The following is a 22,072-nucleotide window of genomic DNA, read 5'->3' as shown; positions in this document are numbered from 1 at the left end:
GTGTGTGTGTGTGTGTGTGTGTGTGTGTGTGTGTGTACTAATCCCAACCCTACCCCCCTGATACCATCTCCCTGACCTATTTATCCCTGACCTTACAGTATTAAATGTCAGTCGGAGTAACGGTATAAGGGAATTACCTACCCTTCCCTACCCTTCCTTACCCTTAACCTACCCGACCCTACCCTACCTTACCCTACCCTACCTACCCATATCCATATATATATTCATACCCCTACCCCTACCCCTACCCTACCCTACCCAACCCTACCCTACTCTACCTACCCATATCCATATACTGTATATATCCATACCCATACCCATACGACTACCCTCCCCTCCCCTACCCATATCCATATCTATATCCATACCCATACCCATACCGTACCCTACCCTACCTTACCCTACCCTTCCCTACCCTACTACCTTACCCTACCCTACCGTACCCTACCCGACCATACCCTACCCTACCCTGCCCTACCCTACCCTACCCATATCCATATCCATACCCATATCCATATCCATATCCATACCCCTACCCCTATCCCTACTCCTACCCTACCCTACCCTACCCTACCCTACCCTGCCCTACCCAAACCCAAACCCAAAGCCTACCCTACCTTACCCTACCCTACTCTACCTACCCTACCCTACCCTACCGTAATTTGTCTAAGATTTTCATCCTTTTGTAACTTATTTCATGTAGCTCAGTGGCAGAATAAGACAATACTGCATCCTTTCCATAGCACTTCTTCGTGACTAGCATCATATTCTAGTGTTAGGCAGTAGCAATAGAAAATTTAGTCGCAAAATTGTAGTAGTGAAGTTAGAATATAAAAAATTACAAATAGGATGCATTACATATAGAGATTACATAGAGAAGATACATACAGAATTACATAGAGAAGTGCATATAAAATTACATAAAGGATTACATATAGAAATTACATAGAGAGGTTACATAGAGATACATAAGTGAGGACTAGGTTAATGAAGCGTGTGGGTAGTGAGGTTAGATTTGTTGTAGATAGCTAGATTGATTGATAGATACAGAGACACAGACAAATGGACACAAACAGACAAATAGATCGATAGACAGACAGACAAAAAGACACAGACAAGTAGATTGATAAATAGATAGACACAGACAAATAAAGTAGATAGATAGGTACATGCATAGATAGATATTTTTATCACATTTATTAATTGTGTATCAGTATCTTGTATGGATAATAATACACAATTTATTAACTGTACCTTTAATAAACTCTTCATTACTTTTATGGATAATAATAATATGCAGTTTATTATCGCTGCTCTTAATTACACTCTTCATTTATCAACTTAATTATATAACTGATAATTGCCTTTGAGGATAATGATACACAATTTATCAACTGTTCGTTTAATCAGCTCATTTTAACCTCACATTGAATAACTGATAATTGTCTTTAAGGATAATGATACACAATTTATTAATGTATTCTTAATTATACTCTTCCTTTATCACTCTATATTTCCATAACTGATAATTACATGTGGATAATGATACACAATTTAGTAACTAGATTCTTAATTATATATACTCTTTATCGCTCTACATTTCTATAAATGATAATTACATCAATAGATAATTATACAAAATATGTTAACTCAGAATTTAATGAACTATTTATCACCTTACATTAATAATTAATAATGGATTCTACTTTTAATTTCACTAATTACACCTTAACTACACTTAATACACTTTAATTGCACTTATTATATAGTAATTACATTACCCCATAATTACACTTATTGCATCTTAATTACTTATTATTGCACCTCAATTACACTTGTTACACACCAATTACACTAATTTTAGTTACACCTAGTATTGCACTTTAATGACTCTTACTACACCTAAATTACACTCAGTACACCCTATTTACACACTTAATTCAGCTCATTTAATATCTGATAATTGCCTCTGTGGATAATGATACACAATTTATTAACTAATTACATTTATTCCTGTTCATTTATTGCCATCCACAAACTGAACTTATAAATAGTGATAAATGACAGTAATTGCCCTCTTAATGACCTTATCAGTGTAGTAATGACCTTATGCCTATCAATTCTCACCTGGCACCGGTTCCAGGTGACACAGGAAACTCCCTAACGCCTTTTCCTGAGCGATTTATTTTATTCTATCTTACTGTTATTTTCTATCTAGCTATTGCCGTAAGGGGTGGCCACAAACAAATCGCCTCCGTGTCACCCTATCCCCCGCCATTTCGTTGTCCGGCTCTCACCTCGCCCCCCCTCCCCCCTTCTCATGTAGTTTCCACTCAATCCTTCCATCTCATCCTTGGCCTCCCCCTCCCTCTCCCCCCCCTCCACCTCACTCACATACACTGTTATTTAGTGTTACGGAAATCCTTCCCATATCCCCCTTGTCTGCGTAAGTGCAAAAGGATATTACCCTCTATCCAAAAATAATTCGCTAAGGAAAAGGTGTTAGGGAGCTTCCTTTATCGACTGGATTAAGAGCCTTGGAGTTCCTGAGTTACCAGCAAATATTGACAGTTTAGATGCCAGTACTGAAGAAACGGGACTTACTGTAAATAGACAGATAGATAGATATATAGACTGATAGATATTGTAGATAGATTGATGGATAGATAGATAGGTTAATAGACGGATATTTTGACTGATTTATATATAGACACAGACATAAATAGACAGTTAGACAGATACTCGGACAGACGGACATACACACCGAAAGATGGATAAAAATATGTATAGACTGACATCTTAAAAAGAGACTTAGGTGGATAATGAATACATAAATAGATGCACAGATACACGAACAAGCAAACAAATAAATTAATGCCAAGCTGATAAAGCTAACTAATGGTAACTCTCTCTCTCTCTCTCTCTCTCTCTCTCTCTCTCTCTCTCTCTCTCCCGTAGTCTTGTTTTTCGGACTACTAGGCTACTTTTCACGTTTATTGTAAGTCGGAGGCTACCCCCTTGAACCCGTAGAGTGTGTAGTCCTTGGGTGTAGTCCCTGGGTATAGTCCTTCAGTGTAGTCAAAGTGTAGTCCTCGAGTGTGGTCTTAGTAGTCTTAGTCTTGATCTGGGACTACGGCTATACACATTCATCTTAGTGTGTAGTTGATCTGGGACTATTGGCTACTCTCCTTTAACTCGTAGGCTACACCGTCTCTCGTAGTTTACACCCTCTCTCGTAGCCTACACCCCCCTCCAGGTCGTCTGTGTAGTCCTCGGGTGAAGCCTTTGGGTAGTCTGGGTTAGTCGTGGTCGCGGACTACTAAGTTTATCTCGTCAAACACAGTGTGGTAGAGCATGGAGGCCGTAAACCTGTGGAGAATAGAGGGTGTGTTAGTGTGTGTGTGTGTGTGTGTGTGTGTGTGTGTGTGAGAGAGAGAGAGAGAGACAGACAGACAGACAGAGACAAAGACAGAGAGAGATTAAGGTTTGTGTGTGTGTGTGTGTGTGTTTGTGTGTGTTTCATTATGGAGTCAAGAGAACCTGTTTGATCCTTACCTTTATAATTCCCTATATACCAATACATACGTCACCCCTACACACACACACACACACACACACACACACACACACACACTCTCTCTCTCTCTCTCTCTCTCTCTCTCTCTCTCTCGTAGGAGGAGGAAGAGACTTAAGTTAAAGATTAATTGTATATTCACTGCCCATTTTTGCATAGTAGAGAATAGGTTGAGAGAGAGAGAGAGAGAGATTTACAGGTCCACATATTTTCCTGTATATTTCTTCATCTGTCTATCTATCTGTCCATCTATCCATACTACTAATAAACCAATTCTTTACACTCACTAACTAGCCTCTCCCTTCATGCTCTCCTTCTTTCATCTGTCCTTGTAACTATCCAATATGTAACCATCTGTCACTCAGTCTTTACAACTATCCAAACATCCATCCATCCACCCACCCACCCACCCACCCATCCATCCATCCATCCATCTATCCATCCACTTTTCCTCCCTTCCTCTAACCATCCATCTGTCCATCTGTCCACCCTCCCTCCCTCCCTCCCTTCCTCCATCACTCCCTCTATATCCATCCATCCACTCACCGTCCCGGGCAGAGTCTATACGCCGTCTCACACGCCGATCCTGTCAGCCCCTCCACCACAGCCAGGGCGCGTCTTCCCTTGGCCGAGAGCTCTCCTGTCGGGTCGCTCTCTCTGTGGGTGATAGATAGATATATAGATAGATAGGTTGGTAGGTAGGTAGGTAGGTAGAGAGAGAGAGAGAGAGAGAGAGAGAGAGAGAAAGAGAGAGTGTGTGTAAATGGGTTTCTTCAAAGTAAATCAGATGTAAAAATGAAATATTCTAATCTTGTGACCTGCCTACATTTTCCAAACCACCAACCCTTCCATTCCACTCACCCTTCCATTACACTCACCCCTCCATTCCACCCACCCTTCCATTACACTCACCCTCCCATTCCACCCAGCCTTCCATTCCACCCACCCTCCCATTCTTTCCACCCATCCATTCCACTCACCCTTCCATTCCACCCACCCTTCCGTTACACCCACCCTTCCTTTACACTCACCCTCCCATTCCACCCACCCTTCCATTCCACCCACCCTTCCATTCCACCCAACCTCCTCACTGTTTTCTACTCTCCTTTTCCACAAACATAGTATAATTTCCCCTCCTCTAACCTAACCTAACCTAGCTTCCTGCCACTCAACCGAACCCAGCCAAGCCAAACCTAACCTAGTCTAACCCCCAAATCTTTAACTCAACCCAGCTCAACTTAACTTCTCCCATCCCATCTCAACCCACCCCAACCCATCCCATCCCATCCCATCCCATCCCATCCCATCCCACCCCAACGCATCCCAACCCAACCCAACCCATCCTATCCCATCCCAACCCATCCCATCCCGCCCCAACCCATCCCATCCTTCCCTAATCTAGCCTCTGTCAGTTCATCCAACCCAACCATATCTAACCACTGACCTATACAGCGCCCTTATCGCCTCTATCTGCATCTCTTCTATGGGATCTACGTCCTCCGGGGCCACCTCCTCCTCCAGTATCCTGCCGTTCACCTCCTTCGGCTCCTTCGGCAGGTAGTTATCGCTGGTGCGGGCTATTACCTCCATCTCACACAGGAAGCGACGGAGACAGGGTGTGTGCTGGACTTCCGGTACCTATAGAAGGGATGATAGGTAGATAGATAAATAATAGATGGATAGACAGACAGACACAGACAGATTGACAGACGGACGGATATATAGATAGGATGATATATGGATGGATATATATATATATATATATATATATATATATATATATATATATATATATATATATATATATATATTTATATATATATATATATAAATTGTTATGGAACAGAGAAAGATAACGTACACTTTAAGTGAGAATGCTAAAAATCACTACTGTCCCGTAAAGTTCCAGGTTCAAAACAAAAGAGTTAGGTAAAATTACAAGTTAAAGTTTAATGCTTAAATTAACAACAAAACATTCAGGACTCATAAGGATAATGTAATGGCAAAAACAGGTTAAATATATGGTTAACTGCAATAGCCTCTACTGTATTAACACGAAATTAGCAAGAGTAAATTTATCTAAGTCAGCCCTGATAAAATGAGACACCAGACAATACTCAGTGAATGCCAGATAAATAATTACATACACAAACTATTATCAAAAATAACTGACACAACCCAACATTAATCAAAACCTCAGTAGGCCCAAGAATTAACGTTATGCTACACAGTACAAGAAAAAATACAACAACAGTTATACTCAAATTACACACAGCTGCTAGATGGTTGGAGATTTCTTGAGCACTCACAATAATAATATCTGTACAGGGGAGGACAGAGATATGAACAAAATGAGGAGCAGATCTAAGTGGCAATGATGCAGAGACTGAGCTCATTATATAGGGGCCAGGGGAGCTTGATACAACTTGTAATGAGGACGCGCAAATGAAGCCATGGGGACAAAGAGATGACAATCCCGCAAAGTATAACAGAGATGTCGACTTACTCTACTATAACGGTAGAAGGGGGGGACTGAGGCAGAACACGCTCGTGATCAAACATGCAGCAACTGTGCGTTAAAATTACACAAAGGATGATGAAATCATAGGCTATGTAACACCTCCCCACAAAGAAAAAAGAAATTTACAAAGGAAATTTCTTATTACTCTAAAACAATCTGTACATGGCATTACAGACCATGCAAAGGTCTTTCCTAATATTACAAAACATGAGATCTCCCTAGCACGTTCAGTCATAGGTACTTGCCAGTATCCCTTTAACAAATCAAACTTACTTATGTACCTAGCCTTTCCGATCTTGTCTATGCAATCTTCCACACGAGGGAGAGGGTAAGTGTCTGTTTTGATTATCTGATTAACACGTCTGTAGTCGATGCAAAGCCTCTGTGACCCACCTGGCTTAGGGACTAGAGTGACAGGAGAACTCCACTCGCTCTGACAGGGCTCAATCATCTTGTGGTCCAACAGGTAGCCAAGCTCCTTCTGGATGAGAGGAACTTTCACTGGGTTCACACGGTAAGGAGGCAATTTAATTGGCTTTGCGTCTCCAACATCGACATCATGCATCAACACAGTGATTCTTCCTGGAGTGGCACGGAACACTTGCGGGTACTCCTGCAGTAATGCCGAAACTCCTGCCTTTCCTTGGGTGGTAGATGAGAAAGCTTAGTCTGGAGATCATTCATGATATCAGGATTCTTCCCCAAACTATCACTCAGGCTCATACTGCATGGGAGAGCTTCACTTGCAGACTCGGGTGGAACAGCTACAGTGCATACTGGATTATTTTCGTCCCGCCTGTGATATAACTTTAGCATGTTGATGTGACATAGTTGCTTGCTCTTTCTACGATCTGGTGTGGCGATGACATAGCTGACATCACTGAGTTTCTTCTCCACGAAATAAGGGCCACTAAACTTGGCTTGAAGAGGTTGCCCATGAACTGGTAGCAGAATCAAAACCTGATCTCCTGGCTGAAAGTGGCGTAACCTGGACTTCTTATCATACCAAGTCTTCATCTTCTCCTGAGCAGCTCCTAAATTCTCTCTCGCCAGCTGTAAAGCAGTGGACAGCCGTTCTTTGAACTTCATCACATACTCCAGCAGGTTGACGTCATCTTCCTCCGACAGCCAGCATTCCTTGAGTAGCTTAAGGGGTCCTCTTACTTCATGGCCAAACAGTAGTTCAAAAGGTGAGAAGCCCAGTGATTCATTTGGAGATTCTCTTGCAGCAAACACAACGAATGGAAGACCTTTATCCCAGTCTTTCTGATGTTCCAAACAGTATTTCTTGAGCATCGATTTGAGTGTTTGATGATATCTCTCCAACGCTCCTTGGGTCTGGGGATGGTAAGCTGAAGACGTGATCTGGGTGATGCCCAACTCTTTCAGAGACTGCTTGAAAACGTTTGACATGAAATTACTTCCCAGGTATGACTGTACCTCCTTGGGCAGACCAAACTTTGTGAAGAACCCTAGCATTTCCTTAACCACGTTCTTTGCTGAGATGTTTCTAAGTGGAATGGCTTCAGGATAACGAGTAGCCATATCAATCATGGTCAACACATAAGAAAATCCTGAAGAAGTCTTAGGAAGAGGGCCCACAATATCCACCAACACACGGGTGAAAGGCGCCTCAAAAGGAGGAATGGGAACTAGAGGTGCAACCTTTTCGGTCTGATTACACTTTCCCACAACTTGACAGGTGTGACAAGACTTACAATACCAGGAAACATCCCTGAAGATACCTGGCCAGTAGAAGTGTTTCAAAATGCGTGCCACAGTCTTCCTCACTCCAAGGTGTCCTGCCAAACTGGAATCATGAGCCACTCGAATGATATCCTGCCTACAAACACGAGGGATGACAACTTGATGTACAACCTCCCATTCACAGTCGGCTGATGCTGTTGGGGGTCTCCACTTCCTCATAAGTACTCCTGACTTTACATAATAACAAGTAGAAGCACCGGCTGACTCTTCTTCACTGTAAGCAGAGTTAGCTAGACCTTTCAACTCAGGGTCAGCAACCTGCAACTCAACCAACTCTTGACGAGACAAATTATCAACACTACGGGGTACTGCCTCATCTGGTGAGTGGTCCAAATTAGCAAGAAAAGTGTCAGCTAGGATAACATCATCATCATCATTATCCTCTAAATCACCAGTAACTTTAGACTTAGCCCTAGTGACAGCACATGCAGGGAACACATCAGGGACATCACAATCCCGGGACACAGCCACTGGCTCACTAGACAACTGAGGAGCTGGACACACTTGACTTCCACCAATATCATTTCCAAGTAAGAAAGTTACACCTGACATTGGGAGTGTCTCAACCAACCCAACCATAACAGAACCATTAACAAAACCAGACTCTAAATTCACTCTGCACAGAGGAACAGAGAAGTAATTATTCCCTACACCTTGTAAGATTACAGTTTCATCAGAGGAATTAAAATTAGAGCCTAGAACACTGGTCAGCATAAGGGATTGGCAAGCACCTGTATCACGATATATTTTAACTGATTTCCTGTCATTACTGTCCAGAGGACTGACAAAACCATCAGACAGGAAATTAGCACATGAACTCTTGAGAGTGTCACCCACGTTACTGCTCAAAAGAGGAGCTCCATCATGAGAATTTAAGTTACCCCTCAAAGCAGGTTCAGTTAACTCAGTTAAAGAATTCTGGGAACTCTCAAGAGTGGACACTAGACCAATTGACTGAATATTTAAAGACTCCTTTTTGTTCACATCACGCTGTCTCCTGAAACATCTCCCCGTAGTATGACCAAGCTTACTACAATAAGTACATTTACTTTTCTGAAATCTAGAGGTGAAGCTGGTATTTACTTCCTGAGAAACATCATCCTTATTCTCTTTCCTGTTACCTGTACTCTGAGTAGAGGCAACGTACTTACTCTCAGCTTTCCCTTTTTCTCTAGAATATCTCTTGTGAGTGAGAACATACTCATCAGCTAAAACTGCAGCATCAGACAAATTATCTATTCTTTTCTCATCAAGATATAGGCTTACATCTTTATAAATACACCTTTTGAAATCCTCCAGCAAAATCATCTGCTTAAATTTACCAAAATCAGAATCCACATTCTTAGAATTTAACCACTGCTCTAACAGATCTTCTTTGATTTTTGCATACTCAACATGGGATTGCTTATCTTGCTTGTAAGTTGTCCTAAATTTTACTCTATAGGCTTCAGGAACAAGCTCATAGGCCTTAAGAATCAAGCTCTTAACTACATCATAATTATCAGACTGATCCTGAGGCAAAGATGCATAAGTTACTTGAGCTTTACCGGTGAGAACAGTTTGAAGGAGTACTGGCCAATACTCCTTAGGCCAATTAAAACCTGTAGCTACCCTCTCAAACAACTGAAAATACTTTGTTAAATCAGATTCATTAAAAGGAGGGACAAGTTTAACATTTTTAGCCACATCAAAATCATCAGAGCTAGATGATCCAGTTCCACCTTGTTTCATGCGATACTCATGGTCTGCCTGAATCCTAGCAAGTTCAACTTGTGCCTGTATCTGTGCCTCCTGAATCCGAGCCTGAAATTCCGCCTGCTTAGCATTTGCCTGAAATTCAGCTTCTTTAGCACGAGCCTCCTGCAGAGCTAGCTGTAACTTAGCTAATTCAATCTGCGTTTGCTCATTTGGAGGAGTTACATTAAACAAGCTTTTATTAATCATGCCAACAATTTGATCCTTAGAATGATGAGAGTGAACTGCAATTCCCAATTGTTGAGCAACAAGCTTAAGTTCATTCTTTGTTCTGTTTTCTATATCACACACTGTTTGCACATTTGACAAAAAGTCCTTGGCTTCATCAAGTGTAGTAATAGTAGACATAATTAATAAGTAACAGTCACAAAATATCAAGCAATATCCTTATGATAATATCCTGAATATCCTGATATGAGGTCGCCAAATTTATGTTACGGAACAGAGAAAGATAACGTACACTTTCAGTGAGAATGCTAAAAATCACTACTGTCCCGTAAAGTTCCAGGTTCAAAACAAAAGAGTTAGGTAAAATTACAAGTTAAAGTTTAATGCTTAAATTAACAACAAAACATTCAGGACTCATAAGGATAATGTAATGGCAAAAACAGGTTAAATATATGGTTAACTGCAATAGCCTCTACTGTATTAACACGAAATTAGCAAGAGTAAATTTATCTAAGTCAGCCCTGATAAAATGAGACACCAGACAATACTCAGTGAATGCCAGATAAATAATTACAGACACAAACTATTATCAAAAATAACTGACACAACCCAACATTAATCAAAACCTCAGTAGGCCCAAGAATTAACCTTATGCTACACAGTACAAGAAAAAATACAACAACAGTTATACTCAAATTACACACAGCTGCTAGATGGTTGGAGATTTCTTGAGCACTCACAATAATAATATCTGTACAGGGGAGGACAGAGATATGAACAAAATGAGGAGCAGATCTAAGTGGCAATGATGCAGAGACTGAGCTCATTATATAGGGGCCAGGGGAGCTTGATACAACTTGTAATGAGGACGCGCAAATGAAGCCATGGGGACAAAGAGATGACAATCCCGCAAAGTATAACAGAGATGTCGACTTACTCTACTATAACGGTAGAAGGGGGGGACTGAGGCAGAACACGCTCGTGATCAAACATGCAGCAACTGTGCGTTAAAATTACACAAAGGATGATGAAATCATAGGCTATGTAACAATATATATATATATATATATATATATATATATATATATATATATATATATATCTATATCTGTGTGTGTGTGTGTGTGTGTGTGTGTGTGTGTGTATAGGTAGATGGATACATTTAGTTTTTTGGTTGGTTGGTTTGTCGGCAGAGAGAGGAAGAAAGGCAAAGAAGAGGACAAAGGGAATAGGTGAGAGAAGGAGGGGGAATGAAAGGAATATTGGAGAGAGAGAGAGAGAGAGAGAGAGAGAGAGAGACTGTATTCTCCATCACATAAAGGAACTGAAACAGACGAGATCTCACTTATGGTATCCTCCCTCTCTCTCCCTTCCTTCCTTCACTCTTTCCCTTCCTTCCCTCTCTCTCCCTCTTCCCCCTTCTTTCTTCCCTCTCTCCCTCTCCCCTCCATTCTCGATTCCTCTTCTTTCCCTCTCCCTTCTCCCTCTTCCCTCCCTCCCTCCCTCCGTACCTACCTACCTACCTCCTTCCTCCCTTCCCTCCCTCCTTCACGCACCATTACCACATTTTAGTAGTGAAAGGAAGAATCGAGCAGGGGGCGGTGTGTTGTTATATATTAAATGAGGATTTCATCCAGTCGAAATTGAAAACATTGACACTATTTATATTCGGCTTAGAAATTAATCTTGTCATAAAATCACTCTTGGGTTTATTTATCGTCCACCTGGTTAGCCACTCAACATCGATAATGAAATCTACAATCAAACTGCTGAACTATCTTGTATGCACGGCACTGTACTATTTGGTGATTTTAATTTACCAGTCCCAAAATGGGGAGAAGCTCTATCCTCACACACAAGGTTAGACCTGTATACAAACTTGCAGGAAAGTTCTTTATATCAATTTGTAAATTATCCGACACGTGAATCTAACATCCTAGATCTTGTCTTAGCTACGTCAGAAAATTTACTGAGTAACATTATTGTAGGAGAAGAATTTAGCACAATTGATCATCGCATAGTTACATTTAACATCAAATTCAGTGAAGACAGTGTCAGGGCCAGTTGTGAGAAAGTGCCCAACTTTAAGAGAGCAAATTTTAAGAAATTAAAGGCAATTGTAGGTGCAGGTGACTGGCATCCCATTGTCGAAACTTTAGATATCAATGATGCATGGAATTTTTTTTACAGAAACTCTCAACAATGCCGTCAAGTTATGTATTCCAATGCGGAACAGAAGGCCTGCCAAAAATTCTAAACCCAAATGGTGGAACTCTGGCATCAAACATTGTCTAGAAGCAAAAAATCTTGCATATAAGAATTATAATACCACAAAATATCAAAATGACAAAAATTAATACAATGCCCTTCGACGAAAAGCCAAAAAAATAATTAAATGCAGTAAGAAAAACCTTGAGGCACATATTGCAAGCATCAGTAAATCAAATCCCAAAGGATTTTTCAGTTACATAAGAAGCTAAAAGGTAATAACTCCGACAATTGGTCCCTTAATCACAGATAACAGAGAGCACACTGATGATGAAACTACGATGGCGAAAATTCTTAATACTTTCTTCACGTCAGTATTTACAACAGAAAGTATACACACGATTCCTACTGTTTCCCCCATTCCCATAGAAGAGGACAACATAATCACTGACATTACAGTTAGCAATCGTGACTCACTGCTTGCAATAAACAAAGTAAAAGAGAATAAAACACCAGGACCAGACAAAATATCTCAACGTGTATTGAAGGAACTACAGAATGAAATATCAAAGCCTTTATCTGAACTTTTTAACTTATCACTTAAGAGCAGTAAGGTGCCACATGAATGGAAGCTTGCTAACATAACCTCTATATTTAAAAAGGGCAACAGAGCCCAACCAGAAAACTACCACTAAATTAGTTTAACATTGGTGGTTTGCAAATTGCTTGAAACTATTATCAGAGACAAGTTTGTGAAACAATTAGAAACAAACAATCTCATAAAAGATTCGCAACATGGTTTTCATAATAATCGCTCTTGCCTCACGAATCTGCTTGACTTTTACAGTGACATACTGAACATGTACGACGAGACTAAATCTGTTGATGTGGTCTACCTTGATTTTCGAAAGGCTTTTGACAAAGTTCCACACAAAACACTCCTTCAGAAGCTAAAGGCACACGGTTTCAGCGAAAGTGTTCTTGGGTGGGTAGAAGATTGGCTCACTGGACGAAAGCAAAGAGTTGTAATAAATGGAAAAGAGTCAGATGGATAAACGTTACAAGCGGAGTGCCGCAGGGTTCAGTGTTAGGTCCTATTCTTTTCTTGATATATGTGAATGATATTGACGAAGTACTGTGTTATAAATTTTGCTGATGATACTAAAATAGGTAACAGAATAGATACAGCACTGCAAAGGCAGGCAATTCAGAGAGATCTTGATAAACTGTTTAACTGGGCCCAAGTCTGGCAAATAGATTTCAATATTAATAAATGCAAAATGCTAAACATTGACACTTAAAATGTAAGAGCTAGTTATAGCATGAATAATGTTCAACCTGATAGGGTAAACCATGAAAAAGACTTAGGAGTTAGAATAACAAACGATTTGAAACCAAGCAAACAATGTACAAAAGCTGTGAAAAAAGCCAATAAATTGATTGGATTCATAGGCTGAGAATTTGAATATAAATTCGATAATATTGTCCTCTCTTTGTATATTTCTTTAGTATGCCCGCACTTGGAGTATTGCGTTCAGTTTTGGTCACCGTATTATAAAACAGATATGGAAAAGCTTGAAAGAGTGCAGTGAAGGATGACAAAGATGATATCTAGACTGAGAAATAAACCATACGAGGAAAGTTTAGAAGTCCTGAATCTCTTTACCCTAACTATGCGAAGGATACGAGGAGATTTAATTCAAGTATTCAAAACATTCAAAGGACATGATAACATGGCTGTCGGTAAATACTTCACAGTTGATCACTCGAATTATACTAGAGGCAATGGGCATAAAATAATTGGCAAACGATTCCAGTCGCATGATGCTAAGCATTTCTTCTTCAATTGAGTTGTAAATATATGGAATAAATTGCCCTCCAACGTAGTAAATTGTAATATAGTACAAACCTTTAAAGGTCGCCTGGATAAGTATTTGTCGTCTAACCCCCAGATTAATATGTTTACTCCTGAATAAAACACTAGTGTATGTATAGTTTTCTTTTTTATTTTATTTTAGTTTTTTAGAGCCTGGATCAATTTATTAAATGCAAATATAGTATATGCACAGACTAGGATTTTTTCTTAATGCGAGGAAGAAGGACCCAAAGGCCATGACCCAGGAATAACAGTTCCCTCCAAGAGAAAAACAAAATACAGTAGAGAGCCAAATTCAAGATCCGATCATTTCGAGATGCCTGGACACACTGCGTTTGAAAGACTGGAGATCATAGGAAGCAGGAAATACAGACAGAGGGAGACAGTTCCAGAGCTGACGTTTTGCATAAATGAAGGACTGGGAGTAACGGTTAACTCTTGCATTAGAGAGTTGGACAGAAAAGGGATGAGAGTTTGCTGCTAGACGGGTGCTACGCACCCGTTGTAGAGGTGGAGGAATGCATACAGACAGTTCAGAGGAGCAGTGACCATTAAAGTAGCGACAGAAAAGAGATAAAGATGCAACAGTGCGGTGAAGAGACAGAGGTTGAAGGGAGTCAGTAAGAGGAGGAGAGTTATTGAGACGAGAAGCCTTTGACTCCACCCTATTGAGAAAAGCTGTATGTGGGCAGCCTCCCCACACATGAGAGTTGTACTCCACACAGGGGTGGATAAAACCCCTGTATAGAGTCAACGATTGTGCAGGGGTAAAGAAAGAACGGAGTCAGCTTAGCACATCTAATCTCTTGGAAGCAGATTTTACAAGAGATGTAATATGATCTTTCCAAGATAAGTCCTGAGTAAATGAAACCCCATGCATGTTCAAGGATGATGCAGGATTAAGCTGAATATCATTAAACATTAGTGGGTATACCTGTGATAGATTTTGTCGGGTTGATAGGTGTAAGAACTGAGTCTTAGATGCATTAAAAACAACCAGATTATTTTTACCCCAGTCAGAGATACGAGCCAAGTCAGACATTAGGTGTGTCATAGCTTCATCCCTTGTTTATTAAAGTAAATGCTGAGATGGCCATTGCGGGAACTGAATGGAAAGGTGAAGGGTGGCGTCATCAGCGTATGAGTGGATAGGGTTAGATGTACAGCTTAGAAGGTCATTGATGAATAAAAGGAAGAGAGTTGGTGATAGGACAGAGCCCTGAGGAACACCACTGTTGATAGATCTAGGAGAAGAACGACGGCCGTCTACAACAGCGGCTATAGAACGACCAGAAAGGAAGCTAGCTATGAAGGAACAGATAAAAGGATAGAAACCGTAAGAGGGCAGTTTGGAAATTAAAGATTTATGCCAGACTCGATCGAAAGCCTTTGTGATGTCAAGTGCAATGGCAAAGCTTTCGCCAAAGTCCCGAAAAGAGGATGACCAGGAGTCTGAAAGGTAGGTGAGAAGATCGCCAGTGGAGCGTCCCTGACGGAACCCATACTGATGATCAGAAAGAAGGTTGTGATAGGAAAGATGCCTTAAAATTTTTCTATTGAGAATTGACTCGAAAACTTTTGAAATACAGGACGTTAAAGCAATTGGACGATAGTTGGAGGGTTGGGAGTGGTCACCCTTCTTTGGGACTGGCTGGATGAGAGCAAACATCCAGCAAGAAGGAAAGGTACAAGTTGACAGACAAAGGCGAATGAGTTTGCCTAGGCAGGGTGTAAGCACAGAAGCATAGTTCTTGAGAACAACAGGAGGGACTCCATCAGACCCATATGTCTTGTTTGTATTGAGGCCAGTGATGGCAGAAAATTCATCAGCTGAAGAAATTTTAATGTCAGTCATGAGGAGGTCAGAGGGAGGAAGAGATGGAGGAACAGCACCGTAATCATCTAAGGTGGAACTGGAGGAGAAAGTCTGTGTGAAGAGATCTGTTTTATCAGTAGAAGAAATAGCTACAGACCCATCAGGGTACAAAAGAGGAGGGAAGGATGATGAGGTAAAGTTGTTAGAAAGGTTTTTGGCAAGGTGCCAGAAGGAGCGGGAAGAATTCGAGTTGGAGTGTTGAGAGCATTTAGTACAGATGAAATTATTTTTAGCAAAGCGAAGAACAGACTTAGCACGATTCCGGGCAGAAAAGTAAAGATGATGTGATTCAGATAGCCCTGAGTTAACGGTCACTACCCATACTTTCGACCTGTTATAGGCTGTGAATCGCTGAAGGTCTTTGTTATTTAAGTGGCCACCATCGGGATTTTTTTTAATGTACCAAGGGTCACTGCTTCAGGTCGTGACTTGTGTGGTTGTCCCACATGGGAAAGTTCCTAGTCTCAGTGGAATGAATGGAGTTGGAGCCTGATTGACTGCTGCGTACCTTAATAGAGCCAGACAAGGCTGCCGCACCACCTGCACTGTGCACTGTGCAAATTCCACACTGTGTCTGCATTAACTCAACGTACCCTTACATAGTATCATGCATTAGTTATTTATTGATTCGATTATTCATTTTACTTTACTACTTTCTCTTTCAGGTTATTCATACCGGTAGCTTATAGATAATGTATTATAGAATGTAATTTTTCCTTTCCAGTCTTTCCTATGAATTTTCCATGTCAGTTTTTCCATGCTGCATGGTGGTTTTTCTCACTTTTTCTTTCCAGTTTTAACTGGAGGGTTTGGAGGCGGGGGAAGCCGTCTTGCTTTACTATCCTTATCCTTCAGCATGTAGAGTTAGATCTCATAGTCATAGTCTACACTGTAACAAACAGCCTCGAAAGGACCATAAGGTCTGTTGCTGTTTGCTTTCCTTTGTACTCCTTTGTACTCTCCCCAGTCCATTTCCTACCTCTCTCTTCATTCCCTTTCTCTTCCCTCTCATTCCCCTCCCTCTTCCCTCTCCGTCCATACCGCTTCTCCCCTCCCTTTCCACACGTCTACCCCTCACTCTTCCCCATCCCTCCTTCTGTCCCCCTAACCCAAATCTTCTCCTAATGTATCCTTCTCTTAATTTGTCCTTCCCTCCCTCTCCCCCTCTCCCTCCTGTCTCTCTGTCCCCCATCCCCATTTTACCGTAACTCCATATTTTTCACTTCCTTCTTCCTAGCCTCTCTCTCTCTCTCTCTCTCTCTCTCTCTCTCTCTCTCTCTCTCTCTCTTATGGAATAATATTTTTCACTTCTTCCTTCCTACTTGTCTCTTCCTCTCACCTAACTTCTTTTAATCCTTATAACTTCCTTACTCTTAACTTCCTTCCTTCCTTCCTTCCTTCCTTCCTTCCTTCCTTCCTCCTCCCTCCCTCCTTCCCTCCCTCCCTCCCTTCCTTCCTTCCTTCCTTCCTTCTTTCCTTCCTTCCCTCCTTCCTCCCTTTTCACCAGCATAACCATAAACCTGAATATTCCAAACTGGAAGAATTTTATTGCGCTCCATTCCTGGTGACTCTCTCTCTCTCTCTCTCTCTCTCTCTCTCTCTCTCTCTCTCTCTCTCTTAGTTTTGTCATTCACTAACTCACCTCGAAATTATTATTGTTTTCTATTGTACGTGTTTGAAGAATGAGATGGCCAATTTTTTTCTCACTCGCTCACTCACTCACTCGCTCAATCCCTCCCTCCTTCCCTCACTCACTCACTCACTCACTCACTCACTCAATCAGTCAATCAATCCCTCCTTCCCTCACTCACTCACTCACTCACTCGTTCGCTCAGTCAATCAGTCAATCAATCCCTCCTTCCCTCACTCACTCACTCACTCACTCACTCAATCAATCAGTCAATCAATCCCTCCTTCCCTCACTCACTCACTCACTCACTCGCTCGCTCAGTCAATCAGTCAATCAATCCCTCACTTACACACTCACTCACTCACTCACCTGGTAGAGAGAGGCGTTGTGGTTGTTCTTACGGATGGACCTCTTTCCTTTGGTTATGATGTCGTAGAAGAGTTTGTTCAAGTCGATGGGGAAGATGCCCTGAGCGGATAGCAGGAGCAGCTGTGGAGAGAGAGAGAGAGAGAGAGAGAGAGAGAGAGAGAGAGGAAAGGAGGGAAGGAGAAAAGAGGTAAATAAGAATTTGAAGAAGAGAAAAAGTGAAATTTTAAGATGAGAGAGAGAGAGAGAGAGAGAGAGAGAGAGAGAGAGAGAGAGAGAGAGAGAGAGAATTATTTTAACTCCCAAACGAATGATATTTGGATCCCTCTTATTGCATTCTCAACACAAAATTACTCCCAGAATATCCTCTTAAAGTTCGTAACACATGATCAGGACGCCTTGTATGTATAGAAATTAATATGTATGTAACATTCCCTCGCCTTTCCTCACCTCTCCTCACCCCTCGTGCCCTAACCTTACCTAAGTACACCCCTCTCCACCCCACTCGCTCTAGCCTTACCCATCTCCACCCTACCCCTCTCCCCACCCCATACTCACCTTTATCATGGTCAGCATAATAATCACCGCTCCCGTTTCGTCCACCGAGAGAGCTTCACTGCCCAAGGCGACGGAGGTGTAGGTGACGATTGATGAGACGATGGGTAGCAGGACGCCCACCACGCCCACGCACACCCACCCCCAACACAGCCTTGGCACCTTCATTCTGTGAGAAAGTGAGAAAAAGTGAGAAAGCAGGGTTGGAAAAAATCACCGATTAAAAAAAAATATCGACTTTTTAAATTTAAATTGGATTTTTTGGATTTAAATCAGATTTTTTCTTTACTCTGTGATTTTTTTTCCAACCTTGTTTGTGCCTTTGGGAATTCTGTCAAAAGAGTAACTCACTGGGCCTTTTTCCCTCCCACTTGCTGCAATGCGTCCATTAGGCATGATTATATATCACTGTTCAAATAAACAGACTTACAAAATTGAAAACAATAATGTGACTGGGAAGTGGGAGTAAGGCAGTGCACCACAGGCTAGCACTTCTTTGTATGGGGGAGGTTACTCACACTCAGGGTTGGAAAAAATAGCACACACACTCACACACACACACACACACACACATATATATATATATATATATATATATATATATATATATATATATATATATATATATATATATTTATTTATTTATTTAAAAAACAGAACAGAGCAAGGAAAAACAAATGAATAAAAAAATAAATAAAAAATCCATGCACCAGATTACTAGTGTCCTCTGTTCATAAAATATCTGTAACAGTTAGACTTGAACAGCAGCAGGTTGAAGTTTGGAGGGAAACAACTCTGGGGAAGCGAGTTCCAGAGATGCAGTTCGGGGAATGAAAGAATTCTGATAGGCAGAAGGTCTGCAGTATGGCTGAGTGACATTCCAGTCATGAGGGCTGCCAGATGCCCGTGTAGCACGATGGAAGGCATGGAGAGGAGGCACAATGGACGCAACTTCGTCTGAGCATTTGCTATAAAAATATCTGTAAAAAAATAAAAGGAGGCAACATTCCTTCTTACTTGTAGGGGAGGTAATTTGTTAGTAATAGCAGGGTCATTAATAATTCTAACAGCTTTGTTCTGAATTTTGTCTAGTTGTTTTAATGCAAACTCTCCACTTCCACTCCACAAGGGTGAGCAGTGTTCAAGCTGAGAGCGCACATGACTTGTAAATTATAGCTAACTGCTCGTCAGTGAAGAAGTTACGGACTCTGTACAATAATCCAAGTTTCTTTAAGGCGGTTTTAGTAAGTGATCTGAGATGAGAGGTCCAGCTGAGGGCATTGTTAAGACGCCGAGAATTTCAATACTTTTGGAAATGGGAATATTTGTAGCACTGAAGGTAATATAAGATTCTGGCAATACCTGTCTATTAGTAAATTGTATATATTTAGTTTTACTAGCATTAAATGAGACAAGGTTATTTTGTCCCCATTCACTGATCCTGGATAAGTCTTGATTTAAAGAGATGGCTGTACTTAGTTGAGAGTTAGAGATATCAGACTTTGTAAATGAATGTCTGAGTGTGAATGAACTATGAGGTGCTGAGTCATCTGCATATGAATGGATGGGATTGTAGGTGACAGATAAGAGATCATTAATATGAACGAGGAACAGGGTTGGTGCCAGAACTGATCCCTGTGGCACGCCGGCGTTATTTGAGTGGAAACTGGGATATACATCATTTACTCTTACTTTAATATTTCTGTTGCTGAGATATGAGGAAATCAAAGGAACAAAAGAGTTTAATCCATAGCAAGGGAGTTTGGACAACAGGGAACGGTGCCACACTCTATCGAAAGCTTTAGAAATATCCAGGGCTACTGCGTGAGTTTCTCCATGTAGGTCAACTGATTGAATGATGGTATGAGTCAAGAGATTGCGTATGTCAATTGTGGATCTTTCTTGACAAAAACCATATTGTCTATCACTAATTAAGTTGTTGGATTCAAGATGTTTAACCATGTGCTTATTAATTACAGTTTCAAAAACCTTACCAAGAGAAGATGTGACAGCTATTGGTCTGTAATCAGAGTGGTCAGAGGAACTTCCTTTCTTTGGAAATGGGTGGATATTGGCTTCTTTCCATGAACTAGGGAATGAAGAAGTACGTATGCATAGTCAGAATAATTTAGCAAGAACAGAGGCAAGTTCTTGGGAACATTTTTTCAAAACAGTTGGCGGTATTCCATCTGGGCCTGGAGCTTTGTTGGTAGGTAAATTGTCTAGGAGGGATTTCACGTACCTTGTCTGTATTTGAAGTGGAACAATTTCAGGAGAGTCAAGTTCTAGTGATGGGATGTTCTGACTGGCTTCCTCTAAGGATATATATCCATCCATCCATCGTCCAATCCTACATTTCTCCATGAGGACCGTAGGAGCCCGGGGCTAGGCAGTTGGTCTCGACATTTAAGATGAGAGTGACCAGCCTACTCATCCCTGAGTGGCATTACATGAGCAATCAACCCCAACCATTCCTTGGATATAAACCTTCACCGGCTCAATCCGACTGGAGCGCAATAATTACCCACTAAACCATCAGGCGCCAAAATTTGGTTATATGGTTACCACCCAGCGTAGTAAATGGTTTCCTGGTGTACAGGAAACCATTTGGCTTGTCACTTAGTGTAGAGTCATCCACAGGCAGAAGGAAAAGGAAAGAAAGACAGAACAGGGAGTGTAAAGTCACCCGTAGGCAGAAGGACAAGGAAAGAATGAAGGAAAGACAGGCAGAAGAGGATGGAAGGAAAGAAGGATGGAAGAGAGAAAAGGGCAGACACCCAAGAGCAGCACTACATGGAGTGAGTGGATGGTGAGCGCCCCCACCTACCACGAATATATATATAGATAGATAGATAGATAGATAGATATAGATATATAGATAGACAGATAGATAGATGTAATTTAAAACTGTAGTAATTTTTTAAAATCAGATTTTTATATTTAAATTGAATGTTTTGAAGACTTTTTTTTTTTTACTAAGTCTTTATAATTGTTAAATGAAATGATATTTTGGCATCATACATTTATTACCCAAAAATTGCTATACAACTTAAAAAGACCTGATGCATTAAAGGCTTTCCTAACCGGAGCATTTATTGTTATTATCAAAGAGCCTTCTTTCCTCTGTTTTCTAATATTTGCCTTGTAACAAAAGGTAATCACTGATGCCTGACTTAATCGAGATCAGTGCAGGAAGAGTACAGGCCAAGCAGACTTGATGCATCTGTGCAATACACATCCATCACAGTCTCTGTCTTCTTCATTTTTACTGTATTTGTATTTAAAAAAAAAAAAAAAAGCCATTTTGATTTAAATCATGGTTTTGTCACACTGATTTAAATCATTTGATTTAAACCATAACAACCCTGTGGGAAAGAGATTTAGATCACACAGTCCTGATGTGGAAAAAATGCACTATCTAATGTATGATAGTATAGAACCGAATGCCCCCTTGTGCATGGCATGCTGGAAGACTGATGAGATAGAGGGAGAGAGAGTTAAAAATATTGATGGGGTGAACAGTACTCCCCGCCACGCAGCCCCGGACACACGCAATGACACCAGACTTGACACGCGCCTTCTCTGACGTAATGGACTTGCTCATCCGAAATTCCAGCACATTCCACCCAGCGGTATGACCTGTAGAGGATTCCAAATATCTGGCGAAAAATCGTACACAAAATTGGGCATGACTCGGCCGCAACTGACTGCATGCTGTTAAAATTTATATCATCGTTGTCCTCCCCACTCAGTCTTACTCAACCCTCAGCCCCACT

At 41.0% G+C, this 22,072-nt stretch overlaps 1 protein-coding gene across 1 annotated transcript; it reads right to left on the bottom strand.

Moving 5' to 3' along the window:
- Positions 1-3,299: 3,299 nt before the first annotated feature.
- On the bottom strand, positions 3,300-18,464 carry LOC145404947 (uncharacterized). Its single transcript, XM_080276453.1, has 5 exons — positions 18,300-18,464; positions 17,745-17,864; positions 5,019-5,212; positions 4,121-4,231; positions 3,300-3,369 (listed from the first exon to the last, which is right to left on the bottom strand). The coding sequence occupies exons 1-5, from the start codon at positions 18,462-18,464 to the stop codon at positions 3,300-3,302; spliced, it is 660 nt and encodes a 219-aa protein (XP_080132579.1).
- Positions 18,465-22,072: the final 3,608 nt, after the last annotated feature.

The sequence above is a fragment of the Coenobita brevimanus genome, chromosome 7, assembly GCF_032717465.1.
Source record: "Coenobita brevimanus isolate Jiangsu-jjx chromosome 7, ASM3271746v2, whole genome shotgun sequence".
Taxonomy (NCBI): Eukaryota; Metazoa; Arthropoda; class Malacostraca; order Decapoda; family Coenobitidae; genus Coenobita; species Coenobita brevimanus.
The sequence above is the reverse complement of the archived record's forward strand: the minus strand, read 5'-3'. Positions and strand labels throughout refer to the sequence as shown.

What these genes read in the sequence shown, in the direction of transcription:
- LOC145404947 (XM_080276453.1), bottom strand. Translation starts at nt 18,464, where the DNA reads ATGAAGGTGCCAAGGCTGTGTTGGGGGTGGGTGTGCGTGGGCGTGGTG. An exon ending in ACAACGCCTCTCTCTACCAG is followed by an intron (nt 5,213 to 17,744) that starts GTGAGTGAGTGA and finishes TCCCTTCTATAG; the next exon opens with GTACCGGAAGTCCAGCACAC. An exon ending in GCGATAAGGGCGCTGTATAG is followed by an intron (nt 4,232 to 5,018) that starts GTCAGTGGTTAG and finishes TATCACCCACAG; the next exon opens with AGAGAGCGACCCGACAGGAG.